Below are 14324 nucleotides of genomic sequence, written 5' to 3' on the forward strand. Positions count from 1 at the left end.
ATTGATGCGTCTCCGGAGTGGGGGTTGTCGGCCATCGTGCGTGCGACGCCCTCGCCTCCGCCTCCGGAGTAGTCCGGAGTTTAGTTGGCTCCGGAACAGAATTGATTCCAGACGGTGTTGTTGTGGCCAAAGATTCACGACCGACGTTAATTTTTCTAGTAGCGAAAAAATTAATCAAACTTCAAGCTAAATCTGGTGCAATTCCTTTTCGTGAAGTATCTCCAAACCAATGGCCGAAGACATTTATACATTTAAACACCGATTCCAGTAGTGCAGTTTTGGATTTGGAGACGTAAGTAGTACCAGTTAATGTTAATCCGGCCCACTCAAAATATTTGTTTTTATGATAGCGTTTTAACGAATGTTTATTTTTCTAAGCTTTAACTGGCGGAAACCCTCAATCATGAGCAGGCCCGCGTAACAGCGCTCACTAGTTTTTTCTCGGATTTTTAACGTGTTAGAAAACTTGGTGTTAATCTCGAATTTCTGGATTGTAATCCAGATCCAGGGTGCCCATAAACAAGTGACAGTCTCGTGAGGCTCATTACTTCAGCTGTTTACCAGTGGAGGAAGTGGCAGTCGCCTTAGCAACCCACAAATCGATTGTTTCCGACGAGTCAACGCCACCGCCGATCCAGACGGAGTCCCTGTTGAGTTTTTTCAACGTCATCCCTCATGACCATCCCTTTCTTATAGGCCCGCAATGGTGTCCAACATGACGCATCCCCTCGATGAGGAGATGGTAAATCCGGTAACGTTGAATGACCATTGGTCAAGACTGGCCCGGTTGATTTTGTTGGCCTCGATGTCGGCCGTAGGCAGCGTCGGCAACGTCTTCATGATGAGCGCCGTCATGATCGAGGACTATTTGCGGAAGCGCGGTAGGTGCCCTAAGAACGTTTTGACACGCGATTGTTTATGGTAAACTCGCCCTCTCAAGAGGCGCTCTTGAAGGGGCGAGCTCACCCCATATCATGGCAACCCCGCGAAATAATGTGCAAGTATTTTTAGACCAATTGTTTGCCCTTTCCCCACATTATTATCGCACCCAGACCTTCCCCCAATGCGGATCGATCGGCACGCGCTCAACATGATGCAAAAATGACCTCTTTCATTATTACCATTGTAGGGGTCTTTTTAGGCAGAATTTTAATTATTTCCAACAGCGGAAATTGCCTGTTGCTCCCAATTATCGCCGAACGGTGAGGGCGTGCTTAACCACCTACAGGCAATTTTATCTGACATCTTATTATCAATACGCCGAACGAAACATCTGGTAATATTGCCAACAACAAGATCTTTTCTAAACGTCCCATCTTCTAGATGATGTTACTAGGGCCTAGACATTTACGTTTTGAAATTCAACTGAGAAATTTCCATATTGGAATAACGTTAAAATTAGATTAAATCGAAATGCGGCATTTTGAAATCATTTCCACAATGAGTTGTTCGAACGGCATTTATACAAAAGCACTTAAGAATATACAGAACTACTCGCACACAAACTGGACCACAGATTTCCTACGCAGATAGAAAATAAGGAATCCGTGATTTACTTTAATACCATGAATTATGAGACATTCTGTATTGACCCTTATTCGGTTCTAATTTTAAAGCAGAGCTATCGGGAATTGTAAATCTAAATTGAAACGTTTACACGGCATTTAGAAGCGATTTGTTAAAAGGTCGATTAACACGCGATAGCCCTACGTTTACACGAACGTCCCACGCAACGTTCCGAGACGTTAACAGAGCCTGCTGTCATGCAGTCAGAACACGAACTTGCCAAGCGACAGTCAAAAGTCAACGAGAATCTCTATCATCTGCTGCATACGGTCGCAAGGCGAACGTGCCACGCAACACCGAAATGTCATTAGCGCCCGCTAGCTGTCAAGTGCAACGGGATGCGGCTGCTACGGAAGATTTTAACTCGATATAAAAATCGTTCGCACATATCGTGCAGTTGCAATATGCAAACGTCAACAAGAATTGCTGCCATTCGTGCTGCAATTGACAAGCGAATGTTCAAGGTCGGACATGTCAACGTCAACAGAGCCTCCCGTCGGGCAGTTATATCGCGAACAATGCATATTCAGTAAACGTTTCTATGACAACGTGTTAAACGTCGTGCGTGGTTGCCTTTGAATTTTCTCCTATAGCGAGTTCAGCTTTTTTCTTCTCAAATGCGACGTTTCTAATGACAGTTATTGTTTAATTTCAGCCAACTAGGCGTCACATATAAGTACATTTATAGCTAAATTTTCTTATATTTTTATTACGTATTTTCGTAGATTTAGATTTATAAATTTCTACGTTAGTACCAGATAGTTTTCAGCCTATTATGATCATAAGCTATGACTAGTTCGATTATTTAGTGCCATATAGACCCAAACAAACTTGTTTGTTGGGATATGCGCCAGTTTTCAGTCATTTATAGAGGTAGTAAATAGATTTTAGACATTTATAGAGGTAGAACACAGTGGCTCTATTGCGCAGTTAAGACGACTTGGCAGTTTCTAATTAAGAATAAAACCTTTCGAAGAAGTATGCGGATGTCCCATATATTTCCTTTTGACATCAATCTCTAGACTACCTGTCTTGCTTGAAGAGTATCTTTTACTTTCATTTCGTGTAAAATATGTCAAAAATTGGCATATTAACGAGAAATTACAATTTTCAGCATTTCTACTTCACTTCTTCTGTCCCTGATCTGCGAACTCATCTATGAAATTTTGCTAAATCTTGTTAAGTATTTAAAAAGCGCTTTTCATATCTGCCGGTAGCCACTTTAGTTGCAATGATGGAACCACTGTAGATTAGTTAGCTGACATTTCTTGTATTATAATATTTTCACATCAAATCAATCAATCATCTTCTTTTTCTCTTTTCATAGGGAACACGTTTTTGGTTAACGTCGGCTTGGCCGATTTGCTGGTGACAGGCCTGGTGATTCCCGCGTCTGCCGTTGTGATTCTGGCAGGTCTCAAAGACAACCTGGCTGTATGCAGGTTCCAATGGTTCATAGCCGCGTGGTCGTTCCTGGTCACCGTGCTGTCCTTAGCCGCTATCGCTTGGGAGAACTATTTCCGTCTTTGTTATGCCGTCGACGTCTACCATCGGCTCACCAAAAAGTAAGATCGATGGATAAGATAGTTTGATGATGTAATCAGCCCCCCTTTTTTTTCTTAAACAAACTGTCTCTGCAGGAAAATTACAGTGCTGCTGGTGGCCATCTGGACAGTATGCGGATGCATTTCAGGAATGCAATTCCACGCCTCCTTATCGTTCGACTATTGCACGCGCAACGACTTGGGATTGATCCCCTACCAGGCCACCGTGTGCGTAATCTTCGTGTTCTTGCCCCTCTCCGTAGCCCTCTTCTGCCACATTCGCACGGGGTTCCAAGTGAGAAAGTACGAGACCCTTCATTTAAACTGACGACAAATCTATCTTACCCTCATTATCACAGATTTAAATCCAGGCCCAATTTCAAGGCTCCTATAACTTTTAGCTGGGACTGCGCCTTAACGCAAACCAACATGTATAGCTTCGCCCTCTTTCTGTTATTCTGGGTGCCTTTCGGGGTAATTCTGGGAATAGATAACGTGAAGAAGGTATCCAGTAAGGTGTTCTACAATTTGGCTTGGCTGGCTATTAGCAAATCCTGCATCAACTGCATTTTATACGGGGTGTTAAACAGACATTTTCGAGGAGCCTACGTCAATCTTTTTCAGGTATAACATAGTAGAAGTGTCAAACTGCTGCCAGCATCAAATAAGTATATCAGCTTTGACAATTGGCATCATTTTTCTTCATACACAGTATTGTTGCTGCAAAACAACGGTATCTTTCTCGAGGCGCCAACGAGGGGAAGGCGTGAGACCTTCGGGGGACGTTAGGGTGCACATCATCCCTGGCTACAACATGTATTGCAGCCCTCAAAGAGCCAACGAGGGCGGGGGTAGAACGAAACGATTCACTGAAAGGTAGGTGCCTTTGACGTTTATGTGTGACGTCTCTTGGACCGCTGCTCGTGCAGATGTTCGGCCTCGAGAGCAACGAATGGGAGAGGAGAAGTATACGAATTATGATGAGGAGGGGGGGAAATGGCGACAGTGGTGCGGTCGACGACCGCCCACGGCCGCGTCATTTCGCAACATGGCGTCTGGATTTAGCCGTTGTCAGGAGCTGTCATACCACTTTCCTTTGTCAAAAGCGTTAAATTCTAAATCTCCCATTAAGACTGTTTTTGTTGCCATAGCTTTGAGAGCTTCAGTTTGTTCATCAGGGTATACAGGGTCGCACCTAAAGTACTCACGATATAATTTGTTTTGACTTTGACAACTCCTAAGCCATTTGTCAAAATATCCTGTATGGTGGGCGCTTTACATGCAACCCTATGTGTATATAAAAATAAATAGTCCGTTCGGTATTTACGCGCCTTTACGTCAGCTTTAAATAAAATGTCTGTATATACAAAAACAATGAGTGCGGAGTATTACTAAACTGAATGTCATAAGACTGATTACTATTATTTTCGAATATTTGTTGACGGTATTTTGTATTACGCAAAACACTAGCAATAAGACTAATGAAAGATGATAATTTAACATCTAACATATCATTTTGACGTAGCAGATCTCTCCTTTGTCAAACGCTTTTCAGTTGTTCCAGTGCCTGCTAAGATTAACGCTTATTCCCCATTAACGAATGAATAATATGACAAGTATTAGACAATATTACCGAGTAATAAATTCCTATATAATGTATATTTTCTTATATTTCTTGTATGTGTCAGTATTCGTCGCACAATGTGTACTGTAAATATATCAGTATTACTATTTTTATCACGTATATTGTCCCATTGTACACTAAACTTACATAGCGCAACTTAAATTCCGGTTAAACGCGCGCTTTAATGCGCATTAGCAGGGAATTTAACACCGTCCCCGCGCAGGCTCCTTGTTGACGTTCAACACCTACAGAGGTCCAAATCGACGCGTGTTAGTTGTGCCAAAAAGTCCAAAGGTTTTATTCCATAGAAACATATGAGGGTAAAAATGAGAATTTTATCTCATTAAAGGTTTTGACTAATCGACATCGGCACAAATTTCCGCACATTTTTCCCTCACGTGTTCTTATCGAATCAGTGTCCAGAACGCGAGTGCTTAAGGCCACACACAAAAATCCGGCAAACACACATCAGACACGATATTGCCTCAGAAGATGTCGTAAACGTTTGCTTAGAGCCATTAAATGAAACTTATATTTTTAATACTCCCTGCCTTGTGTAATGGCAAACTTAATGTGTATTTGATGTTTAGTAATGTACTAGTAATAAATAGTAAATTAAGAAATGTAGGTGTGCCCTACCGGGTACGTCTCTGTGACGTCACCTTGTAGAGTCATCTCTCTTTGTATACAGGTTGTCTTATCTGAAATAGGATTGAAAGTATGTGTCCTCAACAATTTTTTCGCGGTCCACTTATCAACAAATTCATTCCAGAATGATTCGATTTCTTCTGAGCTTAAATCGCAGCACAGAAGATTGACTTTCGCGCAAGTTAACTTATTCACCCATGTCATTTTCGTACACAGTCGTTAAGAGTCAAAATAATATAAATATTTTCAATCTCAGACAGAAGTTCACGTACCCGTCAATATTATGAGTCTTAACAGATTTGTTTATTTCAATGCGGGCGCCAAATTAAGTTCAGTTCCACAAATACTGAAACTGTTGCTTCTACAAGAGGGAACTCCTTACCTTGTATCTGACCTCGATATGACTACTTGGAACAAGTCAGCCAATGGCAACATTGATTCTCAAAGTTCGAATTTTGCTGCAGGGTAAAATCACACATATTCCACTGTTCTTTGTGCTTGACCATGAACACAGTCGGGGAACAATAACTCAATAAGCAATATACGTTTGGCTTGGAACCAAGAACCACTCAATAGTGTGAAATTCGCAAGCTTGAGACTGAGAAACAATGCAGTAACCTCCTTAGGAACTGAGAAAAGGAAACAACTGGAAAGTCTGGTGTAGGAGAGCAACAGTCTGATTGAACCCAGCAGCAAGCCAAGCCCTTATACAGAGCAGGATGTTCACCTAGTTGCAAAGAACCAGACAATCTATAGGAAAGTGGGGCTATCAAAGGATGGGAATCCCTCAAAAAAATTATAGTGTTCATTTAGTCGTCCACCGTACAAAGCTAAATGTTATTACGAGATTTGATATTTATTTGCTACCTTGCACTCACGACCTACTTCGCGAAGGCAAAAAAAGAAATTTCATGAACACCTTAGATCATAAATGCGATTATCATCAAAGTGATTTTAAACCAAATGACTGAGATAAACCTGCGTTTATTCATTCCTTCTTTTATAGATCTCAAGGCCGGTTTCGAACGATCAAGCATTTTCAAACTGAAGTTAAATCAAATGAAACGTTGGATCAGTCGCAACCTGGTTTTAACTTAGAAGATTTTTCCAAGTTGCACAGCCTTGAAAACCTGATTTTTTGTTAACTAGAAAACACTTCGAATGAAAATAGAGTTTCACACAAAAAGCAGCGTTGGAGCGATTAAAAACTGCTGATGACATACTTCGTCACGCTGATGCTAAACTCTCACATCTGCAAAGTGTTGATGAACATCGTTATATTATTGATGCACAATTAGTCTACGAAGGTGGAGACGGTTGAAAGACCCATTGCATAGGGTTTCAGACTGTTGAACTCTGTAGAATGCAATTAGAGTATCACAGACTGCAAGATCCTTGTAGTTGTGTGAGTGCAGAAAATTCGAGGATACGTTTAATATTATCCTGTGTTTGTGTAAAATGATCATCAAACCTCTTTGATAGATGAGGGATATAAAGGCTCCTATTTGAGAAGGAACGTGACAGCGGACCCCTTATTAACTAAATTACTAATTCCTCGGCGGTAATGTGAAGAGCAAAAACATACTTATCAAGTCAGAATCTAACATTAACACGAAAAAACTATGCGATACAGAAATTGGACATTAACATTATATTTAATAAATGATTGTAATGATATCTATTAAGTGCAATATTTTTCCGTTGCTTGTAATACAAAAAACTCAGTAAACAGTATATTTGATTATAATAATTATTATAAAAATTTAAACTTTCAGAATTAAAGTTACTTTATTCATTTCACACTTTCCCTTTGATCAGAGATTGAAAATATTTACCATTTACATTTTCATATCGCGGAAAAACCGAGAGAAAAATTAATTGGCCAATAGAACAACTTCCACTTCTCAGTGACACACCCTGTATATTCACACACATAAATCACATATTGTTGTCTGTGTTATATGTTTCTATCTGTATTGTCGGCTATATCCATTGAATGTCCATAATAAATCTTAACCAGTAAGTACTTTAAGCGTAAAATCCGCATAAAACCTAACATGAAAATGTGTATTTTTTATTTCTTAATCATTGCAACGCAGTACTTAGTCTCCTGTGAAGTATATAATCATTAATTTACTGAGAGTTTGGAAGAAACAATTGTTCTTCCAAGGGGACATGGGCATGTTGATCGAACTGCTCTATATTTAAATGTTGCCTTTTTCGAATCTGTGATTTAATAAAAGAATACTAACGAAAATTACTTATTAATGAAACTTAAAAAATTTACTAGGCGCTCCCATAAAAGCGCTCTGTATTTCTATGATAGGGACCACCTAATGGTTAAAAGGAAGGTTTACCTAATAAATTTTCTTTATTTCCCATGTTTAAGAGAAGGTGTTTCTTGTAAGTATATAAGATGTATTAAGACTCTTAATTAACTCTTGACTATTATTTCTTCATTTTATATAAATTTTCCATTTTCAATAAAACTTAAATAAAAACAAATGCATTTGACTTACCCCTATAACACCAATTAAACAAACCCTTACAAGTACTCTTCTATACTCTTATTCAAGTGTGCATTCATCCAATCTAAACTGATGTCATCGAGATGGTTGTCAAAGTCAACTAGACCCTGATGGGCTTTCTTTTGCTGAAGCACCATCAGAGCCTCACAAGCACCTTCAGATGGAGTTAAACTAACATTGCCCTCATCAATGTGCTTTATGTTGCCCTCGCTGATTTGAGAAACTTTGAGAGCAGATGCATCAGAATCCAAGGAGAGTTTTGTGTTGTTTATCTATTTTTTGTTTTAGCATTTAGTCCTTAATATCTGATCCGTAAATATCTACTTACAACTACAAGGTATGAAGGGTTGGAATTTATTGCAATTTTCTCAGAAATCTTATGATGAGCCTTCTCAAAGGTGTTATCCTTTAAGTTCTCATTAGCGGCATAATAACCAGCTATAGTAAGCCCCATACTGGAAGCTAACTCATCAATCTAATAACCAAATTATAATGGGCAAATCTGTATTTATATTCATTAGAGTTAATACCTGCATCAGAGCAATCTCTGCCATTGGAGTCAAGTTGATACAGATGTGGAACAAGGGGACTACATCTACGAATTCGATTTCTTTACTGAATGAAGCAGAGGGCTTCGCCAAGAGGACTCCGTTTACCGCACAATGAGGGTATTTCGTGGCGTGTAGAATTATTTTACAAAAGGCTCGGGCACTGAACTTTACTTTCGTCATTTTATTGGAGTAACTCAAGACGCCGAAACAATGTGTGTTAAATAAGAAATTTAATGACTTTTCAATTAAACTAAGGTGAAATATATCGTGTATGTCAATAAAATTTGTTGTGACAACAAGGTTATTTTCCTTCCTTGTTTGATAAGGGAATCTCCTAAAGAAAAAGATAGACAGAATCAGGGTGTACATTTGATGTTATATTGTGTCCCCAGAGATGACACTGCTAGTCACCCTATTGAAATTTATGCATTCTTAGTTTATTTAATAGTGATAATCTGCCTGGGAATTATTTAATCAAAGTATAAACACATTCAATCAATTTTTTAATCTCTTTTTGCACAGAAAGCATTGATTCTATCTAAAATCACTCAGTATCAACACCGAGCTAGCTCTTTATTGTTATTGGTTAGACATCAGCGAAAGGGGGAAACCACGTGTTTTCAATGTTGCCGCTATTTGTCCGAAATTTGATCTTAAGTAATGCTTGTAAGGTATATGAACCCGCACCGATAAGTTTATAATAACCTATCTTAAGTGCCTAGTCGTACTGAATATCAATTGCCAGCAATTTTAAACTAGAAAACGAATAAACTGAAATGTAATTTATCTCTCTAATATGATATGGCAACGACGCCTAATGGGCTGATGTTCCAAGGGGCGTTTTAAGCAGTGACGTTTAATGTTTAGTTACGATTATTTTAACAACTTTTCAATTAATTAACAACATTTTTCCCACCGTCATTACTCGGTATTAAAGACTGAAAGGGGGCTTGGAGAGGCGGCATTTCAAACCACTTTTGAAGGTTTTGCGCGTGTCATTTTTAAGTGCAACAAATTCCTACTCAGGGAGCCTTGGTCTTTCTTTAGAAAAATCCATCCCTCCGTTTATTCCCAGGTAAATTTACCTATGGTTGCTTCATCCCAATAACCATAGTGACTCATTAACAGATCAACCTGAACTTGTCATCCCTCAACATGCCAACAAATAACTCAGAAAAGCCTCTCAATGGATTTGGAAGTGACTTAGGGGGTCACAAGAGGCCTGTACGTGTATGGTGCGATGGTTGGTAAGTAAACTCAACCCTTTACGAATTGCTTTTGTATTTCTTAAAACCCTCCCCCAACCCACAGCTATGACATGGTTCACTTTGGTCATGCCAATTCACTGAGGCAAGCTAAGGCTTTGGGAGATTACCTGGTTGTGGGTGTGCACAATGATGCAGAAATAACCAAGCATAAGGGACCTCCTGTATTCACAGAGCAGGATAGGTACAAGATGGTACGCGGAATTAAGTGGGTGGATGAAGTAGTCGAGGGGGTCCCTTATGTAACCTCTTTAGACACCTTGGACAAGTATAACTGTGATTTTTGTGTTCACGGAAATGACATTACAGTAACTGCCGAAGGAGTGGACACCTATCACATGGTTAAAGGTGCTGGAAGGTATAGGTAAGTGTTAAATGAGGATTTTTTTGCTATGTATTGTGTTGTGTGGCAAATTGTAAAGTAGGGTCAGTGGCAAAAAATACATAAAAATTATATGATTAAATGCAGGATTAACCTTATTATGTTTTATGGATTTCAAAAGTTTGGTAATTATAAGGGGGGTTTACTAAAACAAATCCTGGCGCAAGAGAAGTAAATGAGTCATTTCTATATGGAGTTTCAAATTTAGAAGCCAGTGCTAGAGACACGTTACAGCCAGACACATAGCTTTGTTTTCATCAGTCAAAAAAACCGCCCCAAAATGGTTCAACTATCCTTCTTATCAATTCACATTACAGATTTGAATTCAAAATAAACCATTCGTTTGCACAGAAGGATTCTTTAACGGTTCCAAGGGAGTTTTATGGTGATCGGAACAAATCTTATAAAAAATGAATTGTTCCTCAGTATTACCACTTGTTTCAGGGAAGTAGAACGGACGGAAGGTGTCTCGACCACAGACTTGGTTGGTCGAATGCTCCTTCTTACTCGCACCCATTTCAAGCAAGGTTTGTTTGAATACAGTGTGGAGAAGGAGCATTCTACAACTATGGGTCAAGACTCTTTCGCCAGGTCGCCGTGGACCGGTTGTAGCCAGTTCCTGCCCACCACACAGAAAATCATCCAGTTCTCCGACGGCAAACCGCCGAAAAAGGGAGATCGGATCGTCTACGTTGCAGGAGCTTTTGATTTGTTCCACGTGGGTCATCTGGACTTTCTAGAAAAGGCCCGACAGCAAGTAATTTCTACCTCTGCAAATCTCCGCGTTCATTTAAAGCTCTGTTTTTTCCAAAGGGGGATTATCTAATAGCGGGGTTGCACACCGATCCGGTGGTGAATCGATACAAAGGCTCAAATTTTCCCATAATGAATTTGCACGAGAGGGTTTTAAGTGCTCTCGCGTGCAAGTATGTGTCTGAGGTTGTCATTGGGGCCCCTTACAAGGTCACGGAAAGTCTGATGTCGCACTTTAAAGTGGATGTAGTAGTCCATGGGCAGACTCCGGTAATGGAGGACATTGATGGAACAGATCCGTATGAGATTCCAAAGCGGCTGGGCAAATTTATAAGTATCGATTCTGGTACGTTACTTTAAGTACTCGCCTAATATTATCAGATTTCAACCAAGGTTATTTGCTACAGGCAACAGCATGACTACAGAGAAAATCGTGGAAAGGATTATTAGGAATCGGCTAGAATTCCAGGAGCGAAACAGCAAGAAAGAGGAGAAGGAGCTTCAGCTCATTGAGACGTTGAAGATGAAAGGTCTGGCGGTCTGATGTTTTTAAATATCATAATAGAAGGCTATGCTGACATGTAGAAGGTTTAACGTTTCTTATCCACATTAATCGTTATTTATTTATTTAATAGCTTAGAAACACTGTTCCGGGTTTGACAGATTTGTCACTAAAAAACAAATGCCAGTAGCCGCATTGTCACATCTTTTTTGTCGTTAAGTTCTAGATATTTTATTTTTAGTCATATTTTTGTGACTCACTAACCAAAGATTTGCTTCGAACGTGTTTATTATTGGTCCTTGTACCATTTTCGTGCACGTGTTACTATATCTTTCCTTCTGTTACTATTTGAGAAAGCAAAACCTATATAAATATAAAATTAATGGCCGAAATACTTTTCGTTTTGTAGAGCAAGTTTATGCAGAAGACTAGCGCCTTCTAGGAGTGATATTCCTTTTAAGGTTTGAATTCATTGGGGCGTAGTTTTATTTATATTCGTAATTACCATTTGTATGTCATTTATGTATTTTTATATTGTGTTTATATTAAGCATTTTTTGCGCATTTTAGGTGTATATAAATAGGGATTTTAATTCCAATAAGTTAAATATTATATATTATTTCAATGAGTATTGATTAAGCTTGTGTTTTATTCAACAGCAAGCGGTTTTTTTTCCTATTTAGATAAGGCGTAGTAAGCTTAGTTTATTTGAAACTACGCAGTAAATCATTTTTTTTTCCATCTGAACAATGATTAAGTATGAAGTCTCGTTTAAATATGACCCTTTAAATTAATCTTCCGATTTGGGGTCAGAGATACCGCCATTGGTGATAACAAACTCTGTTTCACATTCTTCCAGGTTTGGACTGTCGTACACTCTGGCAATACGCAGATTGGCTTTTCCTGATTTATTAAAATAAATTGGGTAATGTCCTTGTATCGTTTCTATATCTATATATTCTAAGTTGCACACCAAAAGCAGTCTTATACATACCTTTTTTTAATGCCAATCTAGTCGTTGATGAGTGGGCCAAAATGTTACCGCCCACTGGTTTTACTTCCAAATCGTTAAGACTAAAATTCAAATCTGTGGTGATCTGATTGGTCAGGAATACAGCAACGTTGTATTCCTCACTGATTTTCTGTGAGAAAAACCTTGTGGCCATCTGAAGCCCTAGATATGCCCATTAGACTTGCCTGTAACTTCGACATCATTAATCCGAGCTTCATCTGTCTCTCAGACATTTCACTGGCTCCCACAAAATCTACGCGAAACAGTGACATTATGGAATCAACGATGAGCAACTTGAAGATTCCCGGCTCTTCGTGGAATTTTTGAGACACGCTTTTTTCGTGAGAATTGTAGAAATTATTGATTTGATATGAAACTAAAACGAGAATTTTAATACCTATTTAAAAGTTCGTATTGGTGCTCGGAATTGTATGCTCTTGCATAAAGAATATTCTCTAAGACTGCTGTAAGGTCCAGCTGGAATCTATCAGATATTGGCTTAATTCTTTCGGGGCGACTAAAATACAGAGTTAAGGCTTTTCCTCTGTTGAAATAACCGATTTCTCTGAGGTAATAAAAGGATACAAAGTATGCTGGGTATCAATATAGATCACTTTCCCTCCAGGGTAGCCGTCTTTACCAGGCACCTGAGCAGTCACACACAAAGTATGTGCGATCTGTGTTTTCCCAGTGCGTGACTCCCCGAAAACTTCAGTTATAGCCATCGATTCAATCCCCCCTTCAAGTATATTGCTAAAAATCCTTGTATTAAGGTTTGTGTTTTTCAGGCTTAAATTTTATAGGTGTAGGTACTCTAAATTGTGACTTCCGGTAGTTAATTTGAAAACCATTCTTCTTTGATCAGAGAGCTCCAAAGCAGTCAAGAAACAGTTCGACGAATTGACCTGTCCCAGTTTCAAGCAAATGTCTTTTATTTTGGTCACTTTTGCGTCATTAAAATCTTTTAGAGTCAATAGTTTGCGTCTGGTGCACATTTGCACACCTACATAATGGGAAAACTGCATTTAAACTGTTATGTACTCAGCGATTTCTTTTTTGAATTTTAGGAAGATCAGTATTAATATTGACTATGAATCATTGATTGTAATTTAATCCATAACTCATGGATTAGGTTAGTTTGAGGGTTGGTGGAAATATGGGTTAAATGAAGATAAGTTTTAAGGACACTTGCGACGCAGATACGTGCAGAGATTTGAACTCTGTAATAACGACCTTTACATAAGAAACATTACCTGCGTGATTTGACAAATCTCCATTCAATCGCAAGAGTATAATTTTTCTGTTAGATCACAGGTGATCATTTAAAAAAAACCTCGCTTTAGCGATGAACCGTAAAATAAAAGCCAAAAATTGTCTCATTATACTACCTTACACATGGAATATTGGGGCGTTAAAATTCTCTAGTTGCACAACGTAACATAGTTACGATTTTTAATAATACTGATTGTTATTCTTACCTTTAATAGTATTTATTCCGGCCTTCTGCAGTTGCTTAACATCCTCGCAGGTCACTCCATGCTCCTGTAACATCTCCACGTCCAAAAAAGCAACTTCCTCTTCCTCTTCGATGTCCCCTTCTGTATGAGAGGAGGTAGTCAACGTAGTACCCTTTGTAAATGTATTATCAGTCTTATTGATACTTGTTGTTTCGCAAAAAGGTTTTTCTAGCATTTCCATGGCTTTTGAATAGTTTTCTTTTAATTTAATATTGCATAAATCGATATTTTAAAAAACGATGCGAAAACGGAATTTCAAGTTTAAATACACGACGCGCAAAGATGGCGACTACGTGGATAATTTTTTCGAATCGGAAGAATATTCGATTACTATTGGTTGACTGCTTTTAGCCCTCTAGATGAGGACGGTGAATTTTGCTAATTTAACTGTGTGTGACAGAGATGGTCTACATTGTCTGTCTTACTTGGCTT

The 14324-nt window shown here is 38.9% G+C and overlaps 4 protein-coding genes across 7 annotated transcripts; 2 read left to right on the forward strand and 2 right to left on the reverse strand.

Moving 5' to 3' along the window:
* Positions 1-174: 174 nt before the first annotated feature.
* LOC136348242 (melatonin receptor type 1B-B-like) lies at positions 175-7909 on the forward strand. 2 transcript variants are annotated; one of them, XM_066298912.1, is made up of 7 exons: positions 175-292; positions 697-881; positions 2894-3131; positions 3207-3413; positions 3470-3734; positions 3823-3986; positions 4040-7909. In XM_066298912.1, the coding sequence occupies exons 2-7, from the start codon at positions 704-706 to the stop codon at positions 4089-4091; spliced, it is 1104 nt and encodes a 367-aa protein (XP_066155009.1). In that variant the 5' UTR covers positions 175-292; positions 697-703; the 3' UTR covers positions 4092-7909. The 2 variants fall into 2 exon arrangements, with proteins under 2 accessions (XP_066155009.1, XP_066155008.1); XM_066298911.1 differs by having other exon boundaries at positions 186-292; positions 379-881.
* Positions 7735-8768, reverse strand: EMC8-9 (ER membrane protein complex subunit 8/9). The gene is made up of 3 exons (XM_066298913.1): positions 8441-8768; positions 8239-8385; positions 7735-8182 (listed from the first exon to the last, which is right to left on the reverse strand). Exons 1-3 carry the CDS (start codon positions 8639-8641, stop codon positions 7928-7930), a joined length of 603 nt encoding a protein of 200 aa, XP_066155010.1. The 5' UTR covers positions 8642-8768; the 3' UTR covers positions 7735-7927.
* A 510-nt stretch (positions 8769-9278) lies between these two features.
* Positions 9279-12002, forward strand: Pect (phosphoethanolamine cytidylyltransferase). Of its 2 annotated transcripts, none has more exons than XM_066298908.1 (6): positions 9279-9708; positions 9773-10090; positions 10553-10635; positions 10687-10865; positions 10922-11207; positions 11269-12002. In XM_066298908.1, exons 1-6 carry the CDS (start codon positions 9617-9619, stop codon positions 11403-11405), a joined length of 1095 nt encoding a protein of 364 aa, XP_066155005.1. In that variant the 5' UTR covers positions 9279-9616; the 3' UTR covers positions 11406-12002. The 2 variants fall into 2 exon arrangements, with proteins under 2 accessions (XP_066155005.1, XP_066155003.1); XM_066298906.1 differs by having other exon boundaries at positions 9280-9536; positions 9590-9708; positions 10553-10865.
* Positions 11996-14324, reverse strand: LOC136348241 (meiotic recombination protein DMC1/LIM15 homolog). Of its 2 annotated transcripts, none has more exons than XM_066298910.1 (7): positions 13854-14324; positions 13189-13378; positions 12961-13128; positions 12773-12892; positions 12561-12708; positions 12358-12505; positions 11996-12266 (listed from the first exon to the last, which is right to left on the reverse strand). In XM_066298910.1, the coding sequence occupies exons 1-7, from the start codon at positions 14071-14073 to the stop codon at positions 12154-12156; spliced, it is 1107 nt and encodes a 368-aa protein (XP_066155007.1). In that variant the 5' UTR covers positions 14074-14324; the 3' UTR covers positions 11996-12153. The 2 variants fall into 2 exon arrangements, with proteins under 2 accessions (XP_066155007.1, XP_066155006.1); XM_066298909.1 differs by having other exon boundaries at positions 12961-13137.

This window comes from Euwallacea fornicatus, chromosome 32 (assembly GCF_040115645.1).
Source record: "Euwallacea fornicatus isolate EFF26 chromosome 32, ASM4011564v1, whole genome shotgun sequence".
NCBI lineage: Eukaryota > Metazoa > Arthropoda > Insecta > Coleoptera > Curculionidae > Euwallacea > Euwallacea fornicatus.

What these genes read in the sequence shown, in the direction of transcription:
- LOC136348242 (XM_066298912.1), top strand. Translation starts at nt 704, where the DNA reads ATGGTGTCCAACATGACGCATCCCCTCGATGAGGAGATGGTAAATCCG. An exon ending in GGACTATTTGCGGAAGCGCG is followed by an intron (nt 882 to 2,893) that starts GTAGGTGCCCTA and finishes CTCTTTTCATAG; the next exon opens with GGAACACGTTTTTGGTTAAC. An exon ending in ACGGGGTTCCAAGTGAGAAA is followed by an intron (nt 3,414 to 3,469) that starts GTACGAGACCCT and finishes TCATTATCACAG; the next exon opens with ATTTAAATCCAGGCCCAATT.
- EMC8-9 (XM_066298913.1), bottom strand. Translation starts at nt 8,641, where the DNA reads ATGACGAAAGTAAAGTTCAGTGCCCGAGCCTTTTGTAAAATAATTCTA. An exon ending in CAGAGATTGCTCTGATGCAG is followed by an intron (nt 8,386 to 8,440) that starts GTATTAACTCTA and finishes TTTGGTTATTAG; the next exon opens with ATTGATGAGTTAGCTTCCAG. An exon ending in ACCCTTCATACCTTGTAGTT is followed by an intron (nt 8,183 to 8,238) that starts GTAAGTAGATAT and finishes AACAAAAAATAG; the next exon opens with ATAAACAACACAAAACTCTC.
- Pect (XM_066298906.1), top strand. Translation starts at nt 9,617, where the DNA reads ATGCCAACAAATAACTCAGAAAAGCCTCTCAATGGATTTGGAAGTGAC. An exon ending in AAAGGTGCTGGAAGGTATAG is followed by an intron (nt 10,091 to 10,552) that starts GTAAGTGTTAAA and finishes CACTTGTTTCAG; the next exon opens with GGAAGTAGAACGGACGGAAG. An exon ending in TAGAAAAGGCCCGACAGCAA is followed by an intron (nt 10,866 to 10,921) that starts GTAATTTCTACC and finishes TTTTTTCCAAAG; the next exon opens with GGGGATTATCTAATAGCGGG.
- LOC136348241 (XM_066298909.1), bottom strand. Translation starts at nt 14,073, where the DNA reads ATGGAAATGCTAGAAAAACCTTTTTGCGAAACAACAAGTATCAATAAG. An exon ending in CGGAATAAATACTATTAAAG is followed by an intron (nt 13,379 to 13,853) that starts GTAAGAATAACA and finishes CCCATTATGTAG; the next exon opens with GTGTGCAAATGTGCACCAGA. An exon ending in TAGATTGGCATTAAAAAAAG is followed by an intron (nt 12,267 to 12,357) that starts GTATGTATAAGA and finishes TTAATAAATCAG; the next exon opens with GAAAAGCCAATCTGCGTATT.